The 15227-nt window shown below is 36.7% G+C and overlaps 2 protein-coding genes across 3 annotated transcripts; one reads left to right on the top strand and one right to left on the bottom strand.

The window, feature by feature from the left end:
* Positions 1-1152: 1152 nt before the first annotated feature.
* On the bottom strand, positions 1153-7205 carry LOC103958686 (chlorophyll a-b binding protein CP29.3, chloroplastic-like). The gene is made up of 4 exons (XM_048564942.1): positions 7133-7205; positions 2672-3013; positions 2226-2230; positions 1153-1473 (listed from the first exon to the last, which is right to left on the bottom strand). The coding sequence occupies exons 1-4, from the start codon at positions 7203-7205 to the stop codon at positions 1153-1155; spliced, it is 741 nt and encodes a 246-aa protein (XP_048420899.1).
* Positions 7206-7553: 348 nt separating this feature from the next.
* On the top strand, positions 7554-10983 carry LOC103958599 (high mobility group B protein 1). Of its 2 annotated transcripts, none has more exons than XM_009370880.3 (9): positions 7554-7567; positions 7649-7704; positions 8853-8940; positions 9087-9215; positions 9308-9365; positions 9481-9525; positions 9925-10005; positions 10090-10173; positions 10705-10983. In XM_009370880.3, exons 3-9 carry the CDS (start codon positions 8870-8872, stop codon positions 10747-10749), a joined length of 513 nt encoding a protein of 170 aa, XP_009369155.1. In that variant the 5' UTR covers positions 7554-7567; positions 7649-7704; positions 8853-8869; the 3' UTR covers positions 10750-10983. The 2 variants fall into 2 exon arrangements, with proteins under 2 accessions (XP_009369155.1, XP_048421757.1); XM_048565800.1 differs by having other exon boundaries at positions 10090-10208.
* Positions 10984-15227: the final 4244 nt, after the last annotated feature.

Here is a 15227-nt window from a genome sequence, read left to right as displayed (position 1 = left end):
GAAAAAAATATGTGAAAGATAAAAAATACGTGTGAATAGCACTATTTTTCTTTTTCTTCAATTTATCTGCTATTATTGGAGATCTAGAGGGGGTGGGTGGGATGTGAGGATGTAAGACACGCTTAAGTTTCAATACAATAAAGTCGACCCCATTAATTGGACATTTTAGTATACGCTGTACTGATAAGATGTTTCAGGCAGCTAGTGCCCACTGAAATTGCTTTGTTTATATCACATATGTGAATACACTGTGCCAATGATTGAAGTTCAGGTGATACAAGGGAGGCTAAAATAAGTCCGTGAAGTTGAACCCATATCCTTTCTGAATTTTTATGTTTGGAGCCCCAGAATTTAGAGATTCAAGTCGTTGAAAAGTCAGATAGAGACATCGAAACTTTTAATTTGTGTAAGGTAAATCAATAACATAAGCTAATAAAGGCAGTAAAATGGGCTTCGAAAAAAAATCTGGAAAGATCCCAATTCCCTACAACTCCACAACTTCATTGAACATAAAATAAATCCACTAGTTCTTGGACCTAACAAAAGTCCACAACTCTTGAACACATTGTCCAAAATATGCTCATCGATTTGTTTGGCCCTTATTTTGGAGTAAAAATGCGCCACTAAGATCTTACTGAAAAGTTATTCGATAATAAGTAGATAGTTTCACACATGTTAAAAAGTTTTACGTAGATAGCTTCACATATGTTACAAAGTTTTACCACATATGTCACTCTTTTTTTTATTTGAAAGGTATTCTAAACTAATCCAAATTGTTGGAAGGAAAATTCAAATCCAAACATTGATACAAAGATCCAAATTGGTTACAACCTACATGTAAGACGTTTTCTTCATCTTCCATTTTTTTCTATTGATAAATTATTTATAAGATTGTTTGTAAAAAATAACGATCCAGTTATCTGTTTTTGTTCCATAATTATACATTTGTAAACACATTCAACACATCAAAGCATTATGAATTTACGAGTGTACAAAATCATAGCACAATACACATAAATATAGCGAACATATATAATATAAGTGTACTCTCAGTCTTAGTCTTGGGGTCTTGGGGTCTTGCATGACTAGAGAGGAAGATAATGAATGAAATTAAGCTTGACTTTCTGTTGAAGTGGGATTTATTTAATTATCTTATTTGTTAAACGTAAGCAGAAAACTGATAGGACCCTTTCCTGTGACAGCGGCTTGGATTCCAAAAAGGAGGAAGACGACCATGGCAAGACGGGCATGCTTGATCTCAGCCAGTTGAAGCCTTTCAAACTCATCCGGGTCGGCGGCCAAACCCAACGGGTCAAAGAACTTGCCACCCGGGTACAGCCTCTTCTCCGGGTCAAGCTCGGCATTTCTCTGGAACTCAATGTAGCCAATCACCAACACCTCTATCCATATCAATGTGGTGATGGAGAAGGGAAGTGGAAGACCTAGGTAGGACGATCCCTCGATCAACTCAACCTGTTGAGTCCATCAAAAGAAATTAGTAACCAAGTTAACAATAACGTTGAGTCAAAAGTGATGAGTGTTATAGATATAAGAAGATAAATCTCAAGTTGTAGGGCAACTTTTCTCATAATATGAGCCTTAATAGGAATTTGGATTCTCTCCGGTCCTTAGTATCTGAAGTCTAAGAACCAGGAAATTCGGGTCCTTGGTTTGTGAGAATCGGAGTTCTTGGTTTGTGTAAAATTAGTCAGCGAAATGAGTTAATAGAGATCGTCGGATTTAATTTAAGTGTTTCATAATTTCTATTTCTCGTTATCGTGGAATTCGTCATCAAGATGGATTGCCCTTACGCGGTCAATGAACTCATACTAATGCTAGGACTTTTCGCAAGCAAATTCGGAAATGAAAGAAGTCTACCGAAAGCCCTTGGTACTTGTCTGATCAATCACACTGATAGCTTCAATAGTTCACTGAATTTTTTTTTTTTACCGGTTACTAATCCGTATACGTATAGTAGGCCTCCTTCTCCACTCCAATAGTGGCTCAGCTTGGTCTCGCTCCCTTCACCCGACTATCATATTGGCTTGGCTTCATCCTAGAAGCTACTGCTGTCTAGTCTTTTAACTCCAGACAGTGAGATACAGAGGATTTGTGTCCGCTTAATAAGTTTAAGTAAATTAATGTGAGATGTACATAACAAAATTGGGTATGGCGTAGCTATAATTTTCATCATCTCTATCATCATATTCATCGTCAGTAAGGACCTTACCTTAGGAGTTAGGACCATCATGTTTTTTCGCATGGATTATAAGAAGGCACGATGGGCAAAAAGCTTGTGCCAGATACAGACACGCACACTCAGCTCCTTATAAAATACTTACAAAATACGAGATACGGCCTATATGTCATAAATACAAATGAAAAAATATATATTTTTTCATGTCACCAAAAAAATAAGAAGAAAAGCTTCAATGACCATATGCACATCTTCTGTCACTAACTCACTTCTAACTATATCGATATTTTTTTCATTTAACTACTTATTGCTTGGTGTTTACTAAAAATAGAACCATACATTTATATTGAATTTTATTTTCTTAAAACAACATTTTGAATTACTAAAATCTAGACTTTATACTTGATGGAAAAGTCAAATAAATTACAATAGACTATTTTATCTGTTACGCACATACAATGTAACTTAATTGACCTTTTCTTTGCCATGCAACACCAGTGAGTCCCTCAACAGCAAGAGCACCAAGCGCTCCCAGCATGGCCCACCTCCCTTGAATCAGCTCGCACTCCCTGAACCTAAGCAGCCCAAAAACCTCTGTGTGCGGCTGAAGCGGCGTCGGATTCACCTTCGCGGTTTCAGTCCTTGTCCCGATGATGTCACCCGCCACATTTTTTGCAAGGTTCTGGTCGAGTCCGTCGTAATCAAACTGCAAGTACTCAGCGGGCTTCCCCAACCCAAAGGGGTCGAACCCGCGGTCCCAGGGAAGCGACCCGTCAAGCCACCATGGCCGCTTCTTGTGCCTTATTGTTGCTTTTGCTTTGGCGGCGCACGTTGGAGCAATATTAGAAAATATGAAAAATAACAATATAATTCCAATGATAATAATCATAAAGAAATTCACAACGTCAATTATGTATGAGATTACTATAAACAACTAAAGAGAAGGTTAGAAAAACTAACAAACTTGAAGATTGAGGCTTGCATAAATGCAATGTCGTAAAGACAGAATTTTGCCCCTACTCATGCTTGTAGTTCAGTAGACGTCCGTCTCCCAGAATTCAACAATGTATAATTCGAAGTCAAAGCACTTCATATTAAGGGTAGTACTGTAAAATAACGAGTGGTATTTGTTGAGAGTTGTCCCACATCGGTGATGGATAAGGTTTGCTATGTGCTTATATGATATTGGGCTACTTCCCATATTGCCAATTGGTTTTATGGTGAAACCTCAATTTCATCATGGTATCAGAACGGGTTGTCCTCGTGTGAAGACATACAGCTACACACGTTCCACGTCACCCAGTTGTTATCCACGTGTATGCTTGAAAATCGAACACACGTGCAGAGGTGTGTTAAGAGTTGTCCCACATTGGTGAGGAACAATGTTTGCTATGTGCTTATATGATCTTGGGCTACTCCCCATATTGCCAATTGGTTTTATGGTGGAACCTCAATTTCATCAGTATTGTTAGAGTTTGTTATAAGAGTTAGTTATACCTTACTTAGTCATTAAGATAGGTGGTTACTCTTATATGTAAATGTTGGTATACATATATATATGTTAACCCTAAAAATTACAAAACCTACGTAGCGCGCAGGCCGAGTAACTAATAAGCTAATTACGTCATTCGGTTAAATGCGGGGCGTGCCAACTCATCGGCCGAGGAGTAAAATTTGTTGATATTGCGTTGAGCGCATTGATGACTTCTTTATCTTGCGACTGCAGCCGAAGAAGAAACAAATCTTGGCCTTTGGATTCTTGAGCCTGAAGACAAGGCTGCTGGTTCTGTGAAGTTCACGAATCGTCGGCGTCGGATTTGGTCACAATGATTATATTCGTGAGAGTATAAGCACGACGAATCGACACCATACTATATGGACACAAATATTCAAAAGTGATGTATGTCTTGATGGTAAATATGGTTCGGCCGTCAGAATGCCGAACTCTGAAACTCACTTATGAGTATCCAATCATAAAATCACTCGGCGTTCAATGCGCCGAATGTCGTAACTCGTAACACCTTACTTCGCCGAGAAGGCTAATAAGATGACCTATGCCGATAAGGATTTGGAAACCTTTCTCGACTGAGACATGGATAGGTAATCAGTCGGCCTCGACGCAGTGCTGTTTATCCAAACTGAAGGTGTCTCACGATCGATTGATTCTACGGCGACAGTGTTGTTTATCCAAACTGAAGATGTTTGCCGGTTGCTTTCACAGTGTTGTTTATCCAAACTGAAAGTGTGTTGACGAAAAAAAAAAATGAAAAATCTCAAGTTATTTGAGAGCGTTGCGCAGGGCAATTGTGTGTTGAATCGGCGGTCCTCCATTGTTGCACGATGTCTTGCTTTTATAGCACCAAATCCTCCTTGAGATCGAGTCAAGATCTTATTTAGATTGGGACTTCTTGTTCTTTCCTAACTCTACTTCGACCAATCATATTCCTATTAGGATTTTGAACTCACCTCTTTCTTAGGCCATATTCATTGCTGGTAGAGAATCCAAATTACACTAGGACCCCTTATATCACGACTTCTTCGACCTCTGTGCTCATTCGAACAATTCCTTCTTGCGACAGGACTCGACCATCCTTGCTGAACGGCCCAGGATCACCAGGTGGCCCATAGCATATTTGGAAAAGTTTTGGGCCAAACATAACCCATACTCGGCCCAATAATATTATTTTGGGCCCAAACAATACCCAAGTGTAATCTTATTCAATATATGAAATACACAATCTTATTTTACTCTCTCTCTCTACATCTTTCTCTCACTAAATCTCTCTCTAGATTCTAACACTTCAATCTTCGGACTCTAGTAAACTTCATATATTCTGTACTTTCAAGACATGACTCGGATTTCTACTAAGACATTGGAGAAAATTCTTCTCTATTTTTAATTCTCTTAGACAGGTGGGATGCTTGAGTTTATATAGAACTCAAGCCACCAATTGTTGCCTAAAGTTCCAACGAACAGATAGAACTCATGAATTTGAATTCAACTATGACACATGACTTTTATTTTTCATTCATACAAAAATTAAATATTATAATATTAATTATAGTATATAATTTCCAACAGTACAGGTGATGGTGACTTCTTATTGCCGAAACTGAGACCATCTCCAACCGAGAGCTGGCCAGAGGACTCATTTTAGCCCTACCCTCTAAGATATTAATATTTTAATGAACAGTATATTTGCCTCCGTCTCCAACCGAGGGCCAAAGGGCTCGTTTTAGCCCTGTCACAAAAAACCGTCTTTAACCGATGGCCAAAGGGTCATAGGGCCAAACATAATTTATTATTTAAACTTAAGAACTACAACAACTTAAATTCAAATCCAACAACAACTTAAATTTAAAAACTACAACGGTAATTGGCCCAAAAAACCAAAAAAATAAGAACTTAAATTTAATGAATGGTTTAGGTATTTATAAGGAAAAAAAAATTAGAATTTTTAAGAATTAAAAAAAAAAAAAAATTGAATACAACGGCTAGCTGACTAGCCGTTGGATTCAAATTTTTGGCTAGCCCCAGGCTGGTTGGGTGGCTACATGTGACCAACCCTTTGGCTATTTCAGATTTCGTGGGGTCCATAAACCCTTTGGCCTAGCCCTCGGTTGGAGACGGTTTTCGAACTATTTTCGGCCCTCTTGACAGTTCGGTTGGAGATGGCCTAAAGCCTCCGAAGCCACCAAGACGGGCTTGGAAGAGTCCGAAACTGGGCTCTTGGTTTCAGAGTTGGGATCCAAAGAAGTGGGAGGTAACGGCAGCTGTGGTGGCGGCCATTGTCTAAATATGGAGTGGGGGTGGGACTGTAAGTGGAGAGTTATATAAATGTAAAAATAGTGGGCTTGTGAAGGATGAGTGTGGAATGCGAATGTTTAATTTTAGGCCTTACCTTTTGGCAAAGCCTTATCTCTTGGGTATGCATGCGTGTACTATGTAATGTATGTAGGTGTGGGATATTCCTTCTTCACATAGCTAGTTAGAGTACGATCTCTTCATAGCAGCTCGAAAAGTGGAGAAGATTTTTAATGTAACTATTATACTATCACGTAAAATTATCAATCTACTTACATTAGAATACGCAAATCTTTTATTAATATTAAGTTTTAAGTTAATAACATATCAATTATGTCGTTTACGTATATTATAATTTACATAAATTAATAATGTCACGGGATACTGTCACCATGGCAATATATTTTCTCAATATATGGGAGCATTGTGCTTCTTGAATCCATTGTCATTGTCTCTTTCTCTAATAGTAAAAATGAAACCAAAGCCCAGTAAACAAAGGCCTTGAAAGTTGGAAACACCCATGTATGATCCCCACCCCCATATTCCAAAGTCCATTGAGGTCCCAACCCGAGTTTTTGAAAGTCCAATGATGGATGCTAAAAACTTTTCATGCATTCTTCTAATTTGACGGCAAATAAAAAATGTAAGGTACTGTAGTTGAAGTGATTAAAAAATTTATCAATGTATTGAGATTTTAAGCTTGATTCTCGTTTTTTTTTTATTATTGTTGTATAAAAATAAAAGATAAAATAGAAATTCTAAAAGCCTATAACTCTTGAATCATGATGGTAAAATCGGATATTTTATGTTATCTTATACATATAATATAGAAGGAAAATTGTTCGTGAAACTTTGCATAAAACCAAAACTACTAAACATAACATACTGACTCCCATCGTATGATTATTGGTGTGTAGTGTACGACAATCGACTTACAAAGTGAACTGTTCAACTCACTCATAAATGTGTATTAGAGTATGTACTTACACGAGACGAAATGGTACCCTATCAAAGCCAATTTCATTGAATAGGTTGAATAACGAGAAATGCTAAAGCGATTCTTAAAAATAAGATTTTTCATAAATTTTATGTCACCTTATGTTTTTAACATAATATTAGAGTCTTAACACCTGACTGTATTTCCTCTCTGTTTGGTAGATAAAACTTTGACTCTGCTTTTGCTGCCATCCAATCAAAACCCATCGAGTATCTTCTGTGTATGTATACATGGAAGGGGATCCTCTTTGTATCTTTTACCAAATCTTATCAATCAACAAATCCAGACTCTTATAATTTAATCTAATTGCTAAAACAGGGGGTTATCTTTAAAAATTATAATAACTTTAACCGTTTGATCAAATTTTAAGAATTTGAATTTGTTGATTGATAGAATTTGGTGAAAGAAATATGAAGATGATCATTTTCCTGTATACATGTAGCATGCCGAGAGGCCAAAAAAAAAAAAAAAAGTGGTCAACTGCATCAATGGTTCCAAAAAAGTTTACGCGTGTCAGCTGCTAGACTTTCCACGGACATATCTTCTTGGCATCTCTCTCCCTCTCTCGAGAAATTATGGACCTGATGACTTCCCACATACATATCTCTACTTTTTAGGTTTTTGGTTTCTTAACTTAGCTAGCTTTACTCTCTCTCTCTCTCTCCCCTTTCCCCTGTTGCGTTCCCTTTTCTGCAAAACCAAGAGGTATGCGATTCTTCCATCTGTTTTTACTTTTCTCTCAGATCAATTTATAAATTTTATCACTTTTGTTCATATTTTCAGTATCCTGATCATTTGTTTGCATAATTCACTTGCCTGTTGACAATTTTAACCATCTGGGTTGGTGATGGTTCTATTTTTTCTTCTAGTTGTTTTATTTCTTTGATCTGGTATTGATAGTTCTGCTTGGCTGCTGAGAAAAAAAAGTAGAAAGTTTGTTTTACTCTTATGTCAGTAGTATAACTTGCTTAAATTTCCTGGAAAGTTGAAACTGAATGGTTTGACTTATTTTTTATTTCTCTGCTCACAGATTTAGCAATGGTTTTATGAGGGTTTGGATTTAATGTAAATATAGCATGGTATCGTAACTTTAGATAACTCGAAGAACATCCTCAAAAGAAGAAGGAAGAGATTAATAACTTGATGAAAAGTCATAATTAAGGAAAAGATTAATAGTTTGATTAAAGGGAAAGTGTTTTTAGCACTTCAAAAATGTCATTTGCACTCCCTCCCTCTGTATTTTTCTGTACATTAGCTTGGAGTGCTTAATAACTTTTTACGAGGACAAATAGCAGCTCCCTTGTTATTGGGAATATTTTTGCTCACCACCCTCAAGTGATGGCGATACTCATCAGCCTATTTATCACCGTTGAATGAGTTTGAATTTTGAGATCTGTGTAGTAGATAGACACAAATCTCAAAATTTAAACTCATTCAACGGTGATAAATAGGTTTAGAGTGGTGAGCAAAAATGCACCCCCCTGATTATTATTGATAATTAGTATATTTTCTAAAGGTAATATGCCCATTATGCAGACTGAATTTTCACCCGAGTGTTAAATTAGGGCTTGAACTTCTTTTTGGCCAATTTGGGCTGCGTGCTTCTTACAAGGGAAATGATTTTCACATATCCAATGGCCAAAAGAAGGGTGTGTATGGTGAGAAAATGGATTGTGAAAATCATTTCCCTTTTTAAAATGGGCCAATGTAGGGCCTACGACAACTTTTCTGGATGTCATCTATTATTACGTCCAAAATGCCATGTGCACAGGTTTCATCCGTTGTTACTACAAAATCTGTTTTCTTTCTGTTGGACTTCCCAGTGATGTTTTAATCGAATTGTATGTTTCCAGAAAGCAGTCTGTTGAGAATGAAGGCTTCCAAAGGCAAAGGACCTGTAAGGAAGGACAAGAAAGAAGTATTAAAGCCTGTCGAGGAGATGTAAATTTCTTTAATTGATATTAACTCTATATGAACGCCTTTCTTGGGTGAAACTTTAGGTTAATAGGTAGTGAGGCAGTGTCAAATGTGAATGTTAAATAGCTGTCCTCGAAACGTAATATCATGTTTAATTTTCATCAATTCAGAAAGGTGGGAAAGCGAAAGGCCGCAATTGAGGCTGACAAGAGTCGCCGAAAACTTGCTAAGAATGCAAAATTGGGCAAGAAGGACCCCAATAAACCAAAGAGACCAGCGAGTGCTTTCTTTGTTTTTCTGTAAGTACTCTCTTTATATGAGATGGCAAGGGAAACATCGTAGACTTTTTAATGAATCTTATAATAAGTTATTGTTTAATCATTTAATGTAGAGAAGAGTTCAGGACGGTTTACAAGAAAGAGCATCCGAATGTGAAAGCTGTGTCAGCTGTAAGCATCTTACCATAGTTTATGTTTTATTTAGTAGAAATGTCAGTTTTAAAGTTTGGTAGGTATCCCAACTTCAGTTGGATATTGATGAGATTACTGGATGCTTTGAATGAAGGTGGGGAAAGCTGGCGGAGAAAAGTGGAAATCTATGTCACCTGCGGTAAGTCTGTACTCTATAGTATCTTCTGAAAGTAACAGTATTGGGATGTATGGAGGATGATATAAAGTGCTCTCAGTGGACGTAGATATACACAAAGCAATTTGATGACTTTGGAAATTTGTCATGTGACATAGCCATTGCCATTCGGGTAAATGGCTTCGTAGTTGTTGCCTGCCTGATGACTTTAAAGGACAGAAGAGTCGAATGTGAATTTTCATCTTCGATTGTGTACCAAGTTGGGAATATAGCACAATATTAAAATAGTCGGTGCGGAAAGGATATATAAGTTCTTAGTTTCTGTAAGCTCAATTCTCTTTTGTAGATTCAGTCCAGGTCACAATTGATTGGTTCCTTGCTTTTATTGTCTAATTTTTTTTTTTACTGGGCCGTGATTGGTAGGAGAAAGCTCCATATGAAGCTAAAGCAGCAAAAAGGAAAACGGAGTATGAAAAACTTATGAAAGCTTACAACAACAAAGAGGTATAAATGGACTTGCACTTTAATAGAAACAAACCCTTCATCCTTTCTCTATGTTTAGTTTCTGACTGTCACGTCTTCTATCAGGATGACACGGAGGATGACGAGGAAGAAGTTGCTGAAAGGTCAAAACCCATTGCGAAGATTGTGGAAGAAGAAGAGAGTGCCGAGGTAACCTTCAAAACTATATATGAATCCTTGCACAGGTGCGCTGTACTATTGCTTGCTTTGTCGATTCTGATATTTCTTGTATCTTGCATGCATTCTGATCTTTCATCTGATGTTATCAAGATCTTATAATAGGGGAAAGTTCAAACGTATGAGCTGCGCTTGCTTATAAAAATGACTCGTAAAATCAACTGCAAGTTGTGTTGTGAAAACATAGTTCATGTTGTTGTGAGTCAGTTAGATTGTTAGATACAGTTTTTATCTGAACAAAATGAATTGCTCCTACTTCTAATCGGGAGAAACATTGATTGCTCATACGGTCCTACTATATACTCTACACTACTGTATTGCCAAAATTGGATTTCTAATGTTCATCCTATATTTCGCATTACAGTCCAATCCCTGGCAAGTCGAGAAATTATAAATCAATTTTTCCCTAGTGCCATTTCTTCTTGTTCATACTTGACTAATTAGGATTACTTTTACGGGGGTTTCTCTTCTCATCCTAACTTAAACTGGAATTTCAAATTGCAGGAAGATGATGAAGAAGATGACGATGACGACGAAGATGAAGACTGATCTGGCATTCCATGTTGATCCATAATATCACCTCCCACGGGACGGGACTTGTGCTATGACACCTTTAACTTATGTTAAATATGCTTGTTTATTTGAGAGGGATGCATCAAGCATGCCGAGCCCTCGCATCTTCCAGGTAGCCTTGCTAGGTTACATCATCGTTGTATATATCGTGCTTACACCGTGTTCATTGGCCGTGCGTGATATGATATCTATGTTCTTCTATTTACTAAATCAGAGATGAATGGGTTGGTCTTTAATTTGGAAGGTGGAAAAAGTTATGAATCGTTCTACAAGTTTATCTTCTGATTCCTTATATATCAGCAATTCTCTTCCCCAGCTCACTTTCCTGAAATGACTTGGTTTCAGTTTCCTAGTCATGTATAGAGTGTAGGGGATGACAATTCTACCCAACAAACCCGACTCTTGCCGGGGTGTAGACCGGGCGGGTTTGCCGGGGAATCGGGGATGTGTGTTAAGCGGGGAAATTTCATTACTTTTCAGTTTGATCGTCGTTGGGAACATTCAATTCTGTGGGAGGGGGATAGGAAGGGAAAAATCCGACCCTGCGTCCTACTGCCATTGTAGTACGGGAGAAATTCTTGTGTCTGGTTAGAGGACATGACCATCCGTCCGCTCATACACAACCAAGTGGATCCCCTCTATTGGGTTGATAAAGTGGGTTCGTGGTGCACCTAACAGACTGGGTCCGCGTTGGGGGGTACGGATGACCTTATCTTCTAGAGGATATGTCTCTAGCCCCTGGGAAATGAAGGATGACATGATATGGAAACATTTTCAAAGAGAGGGCCCAACCCAATTAGGCAAAACGAAAATACTCCCAAATACAAATTGTTACCACCCAAAGAAAAACAAAACAAATCCATGGTTAGTATTTTCTCCTCCTCACTAAAAGGAGACGAGCAGGTGGATTCGTCACAGTAGTTTACAATTTCAAGACCAGGAAGTTCCATGGAGGCAAATCTATTGTCAGTAATTTGGGATTAGGGTTTATATGAAATTATGAAAAAGCTAACCACTTTCCAAGCAATTATCTTTGTCTACAGTATGAGCTTTATTAGTCAGATCAAACAGATAGGATATGCTGTAAAGAAAATAGAGTAGACATCGTAGGAGAAATTAATCACGGAATTTCCATGATTTGACACGTGTCGATGTTGGAAACATGTTGTGAGAAAGTGAGAAATGTGATGGTCACAGGGTCGCAAGTAACAAAATGCAGCATGCTTTCCCTAGTGGACTACAAGTGCTTTCATCATGATTATTATTATATGATTACATTCCATGCATAATCCTCAACACTAATCAGCTTCAATGTCATTTCCCACCCCAAAACCAACTTACTAGCTAGTTGCTTTACTTGGTAGGGGTCTTGTTTCAATTTTTGGACGTACACTTATTTGTGTCAAAACTTTATCGCAGTGATTAACGGACGCACGTTTATCAATTTAATAACTTTGTTTCTTGTATTGTAGCAAAATTTATAGGGGGTTTTGCATTTTTTCACTAACCATTCATAATCAGGTCGGCCCTGGCTAATTAGGGGCCCTAGGGAAAAAACTAAGTTAGGCCATTACCAATATCAAATTTTTTTATAACTTAACCGAACCCTCCCTTCCTAATGTATATATTGTTGTACTATATATAAAATATATATATATATATGTATAATTTCCATAATATTCAAATGTGATGCAGCAACCATCTTCGATCTGTCTTTTCTTTTTGTGTTCCATCTCACCTTCACACCTGAATATGGTTATTTTTCGACAAAACTGGCGCGCAATCATGCAATAGAAGAAAAAAAGAGCCTATTGGTAAATTTTTCACCATTATTTGCTAGAAATAGTATAAATGTGCTGAGAGGTTTTGTTTTGGGGTTGAGAAATAAACTCGTGGATATTTTATATGTTAGTTTATGGCATAAAAATTATAAAAAAAAAAAAAGAAGAAGAAGAAGAAGTAGCACTAAAAAGCTTTAGAGCAATTAATCCAATTCACACTTTGCACACAATTTAATTTACAATGGTTTGAGGAAAAAAAACTTTGAGTTGAAAAGAAATGGCATCAGACTGAGAAAAGAAAAGAAAGAATAGAGCTGGACGATAAGGTAAAATTTGAAAGGAAAAAAGAAGGAGGAGAAAATATCAACCAGTACTCCGCAAGAACTTGAACCCAAAACCACTCAACACAGCCATCACAGGGTGGTCTAGTGGTTGAGAGCGAATTTCAGGTCCGTCTTCCGCACAACACGTTTTGGGTTTGATTCCTAGCCTTGGTAGGTCACACGATGATGGCTAGAGGAAGGTTGAAATACCTTTGTGAGCTTCTTGACCCCAAAAAAATATATTGTCATAACGAAACCACCAACACGTCCCATTTTCAAAGAAAAGAAAAAAAACCGCTTGACACAAATTAGTAACCCTTAATGGTAACAGTCCTTGTTTTCTTAATATGTATTTGTAAGAACTCTAACTAAGATATTTTTTTTAGGCCCCTCTATCGATTTGGGGCTCATGGCGGTCACACTCCCTGGCCTACTCCTGGACTCGGCTCTGCTCATCATCACCATGACAAGTTGAAGATACAATCAAATGATTGTAAGATAAAAAAACGTATATACGTCGCAACACATTATTTAATGACTTTTTTTCGACCGAGGTCGTGACTTGTCCCTTCTTCTATTTATTTGTTTGGCGAACGATCTCTAACAATTCGAATTGTTGCTAACAAATCAACTAAATTTGTTTATATTTTTCAAATGTTAGTAACAAGTTTTTAGCTCAAGAACCAAATATTTTTATGATTGGAGTTCAAATATATAGCAAGTAAACAAAAGTGGGATGCCGACAGTAGATATATCATAATGAATCTATGCTAGCAGCAAGTCCTAGACTACGAGTAGTATATAGTAGGCAGCTTTGTCCCCCATTTTTCAAGCAACAACCAAGATGGCAAGCATCTCGAATTCGAAGGATAAATCCTAACCCTAATCCTGTTTTATTTTGCTGTTTCAACCTTTTTCCTGCAATTAAAAAAAGATTGTAGAAATATTATAATCTTAATTACTAGATAAAATTAGTGGATTATAAAATGATTGGGGGAGGTGTTGAAAGTCTTAAATGCTGCAGTAGTGAACCAAATGACAAGGAATTAAGGGACATGGTTTTGAATTATGAGGCGGGGTTTAGGATTAACAGTAATACCACTTGATTAGAGACAAAGCAACCAAACCCTAAAGATTTAAAGGGGAATTGGCAGACAATGTAAATCAAGTTGATCAGTAATTAATATTTTAATGAGGTTTTTGGTGAGATTTTCTAAAGATCCATTATCTCCAATGAGATTTTTTTTTTTTTGGTCAAAATCTCCAATGATAATTGACTCCAATGGATTTGGTAACCATGAACATTGTTGAATTATTTAATTTAAAGGTTTGTGCAATTTTGTACTGGTCCAAATAATTTTTCCTTTTCCCTAACTAAGTATACTACGTAAAATTGTATTATACCATTTGATAAAAATAAAAAATAAATAAAATTGTGTAAACCCCATTACCCCAAAGTTGGAGAGATTTTTCATGTGTCCGGGCTACTAGCACATACATCATATGTCATTATACGTGCAGGGATACTTGAAAAAAAAAAAAAAAATTCTTTCTTCCACTTGTATAATAACATAGAGAGTAATGCTAGAGAAGACTAAATTTATAGATAAAATTTGTAAACTAAATGACTTGACAGTTGTTTATTGGATTATTACTTAAACATCGATAAACGTACTCATTATCTATTATTGACACATCATTTTATTTGCAAATTTTGTTTACAAATTTAATCTCTCTAGTATTGCTCTAATACATATAACATATTATTTCGTGTTTTGGGCATACTAAAATCTTTTTTTTTTATTATTATTCTTTTTTTTTTTCAACAAAACTTTTTGTAAATTGTAATTATTCTCCTCCATTTGGCAAATGGAAAAGACAGAAAAAGAATCCTACTGTGCAACTCGCACAATTCCATACCCTTTTTTTCCACTCCTGGCTAGGTAGCCAAGACAATTTATAGTAGCTAAGATATATATAAACTAGTGCTCGATCCAGATGTGGGAGAGTGGGACACCAACCAACCAATCAGTCAAATAGTTATGAGATATATATATTTTTTGGTTACTTACTCAATCCAAATTTAAATAGTAAATTAGGATCTTTTATTTTGGCTTTTACCATAATTTAGTTCAAGGTATAAACAACTATCCAAATGAATATTTTTAAAAATTGGGAGTTGGAAATCTTGTGGAAATTGAAGTGCATGCTATCAGTTAAGATTAATCACTTGATATTAGTTTCTCAAGTAGGGTGGCTTTGTGCAATTTGGTGGAGGGAATGAGGAGTTGGGAATTTATCTTTTCTTGATTTGGTGTTTGTTAATGCTGGGAATTTAATGAATTTGTAG

This window comes from the organism of the source record quoted next, unplaced genomic scaffold (assembly GCF_019419815.1).
Source record: "Pyrus x bretschneideri cultivar Hongxiangsu unplaced genomic scaffold, Pyrus_bretschneideri_v1 Contig4, whole genome shotgun sequence".
In the NCBI taxonomy this organism is placed as follows: domain Eukaryota; kingdom Viridiplantae; phylum Streptophyta; class Magnoliopsida; order Rosales; family Rosaceae; genus Pyrus; species Pyrus x bretschneideri.
Note: the sequence above shows the minus strand (reverse complement) of the source record. Positions and strands in the feature narration are given on the sequence as shown.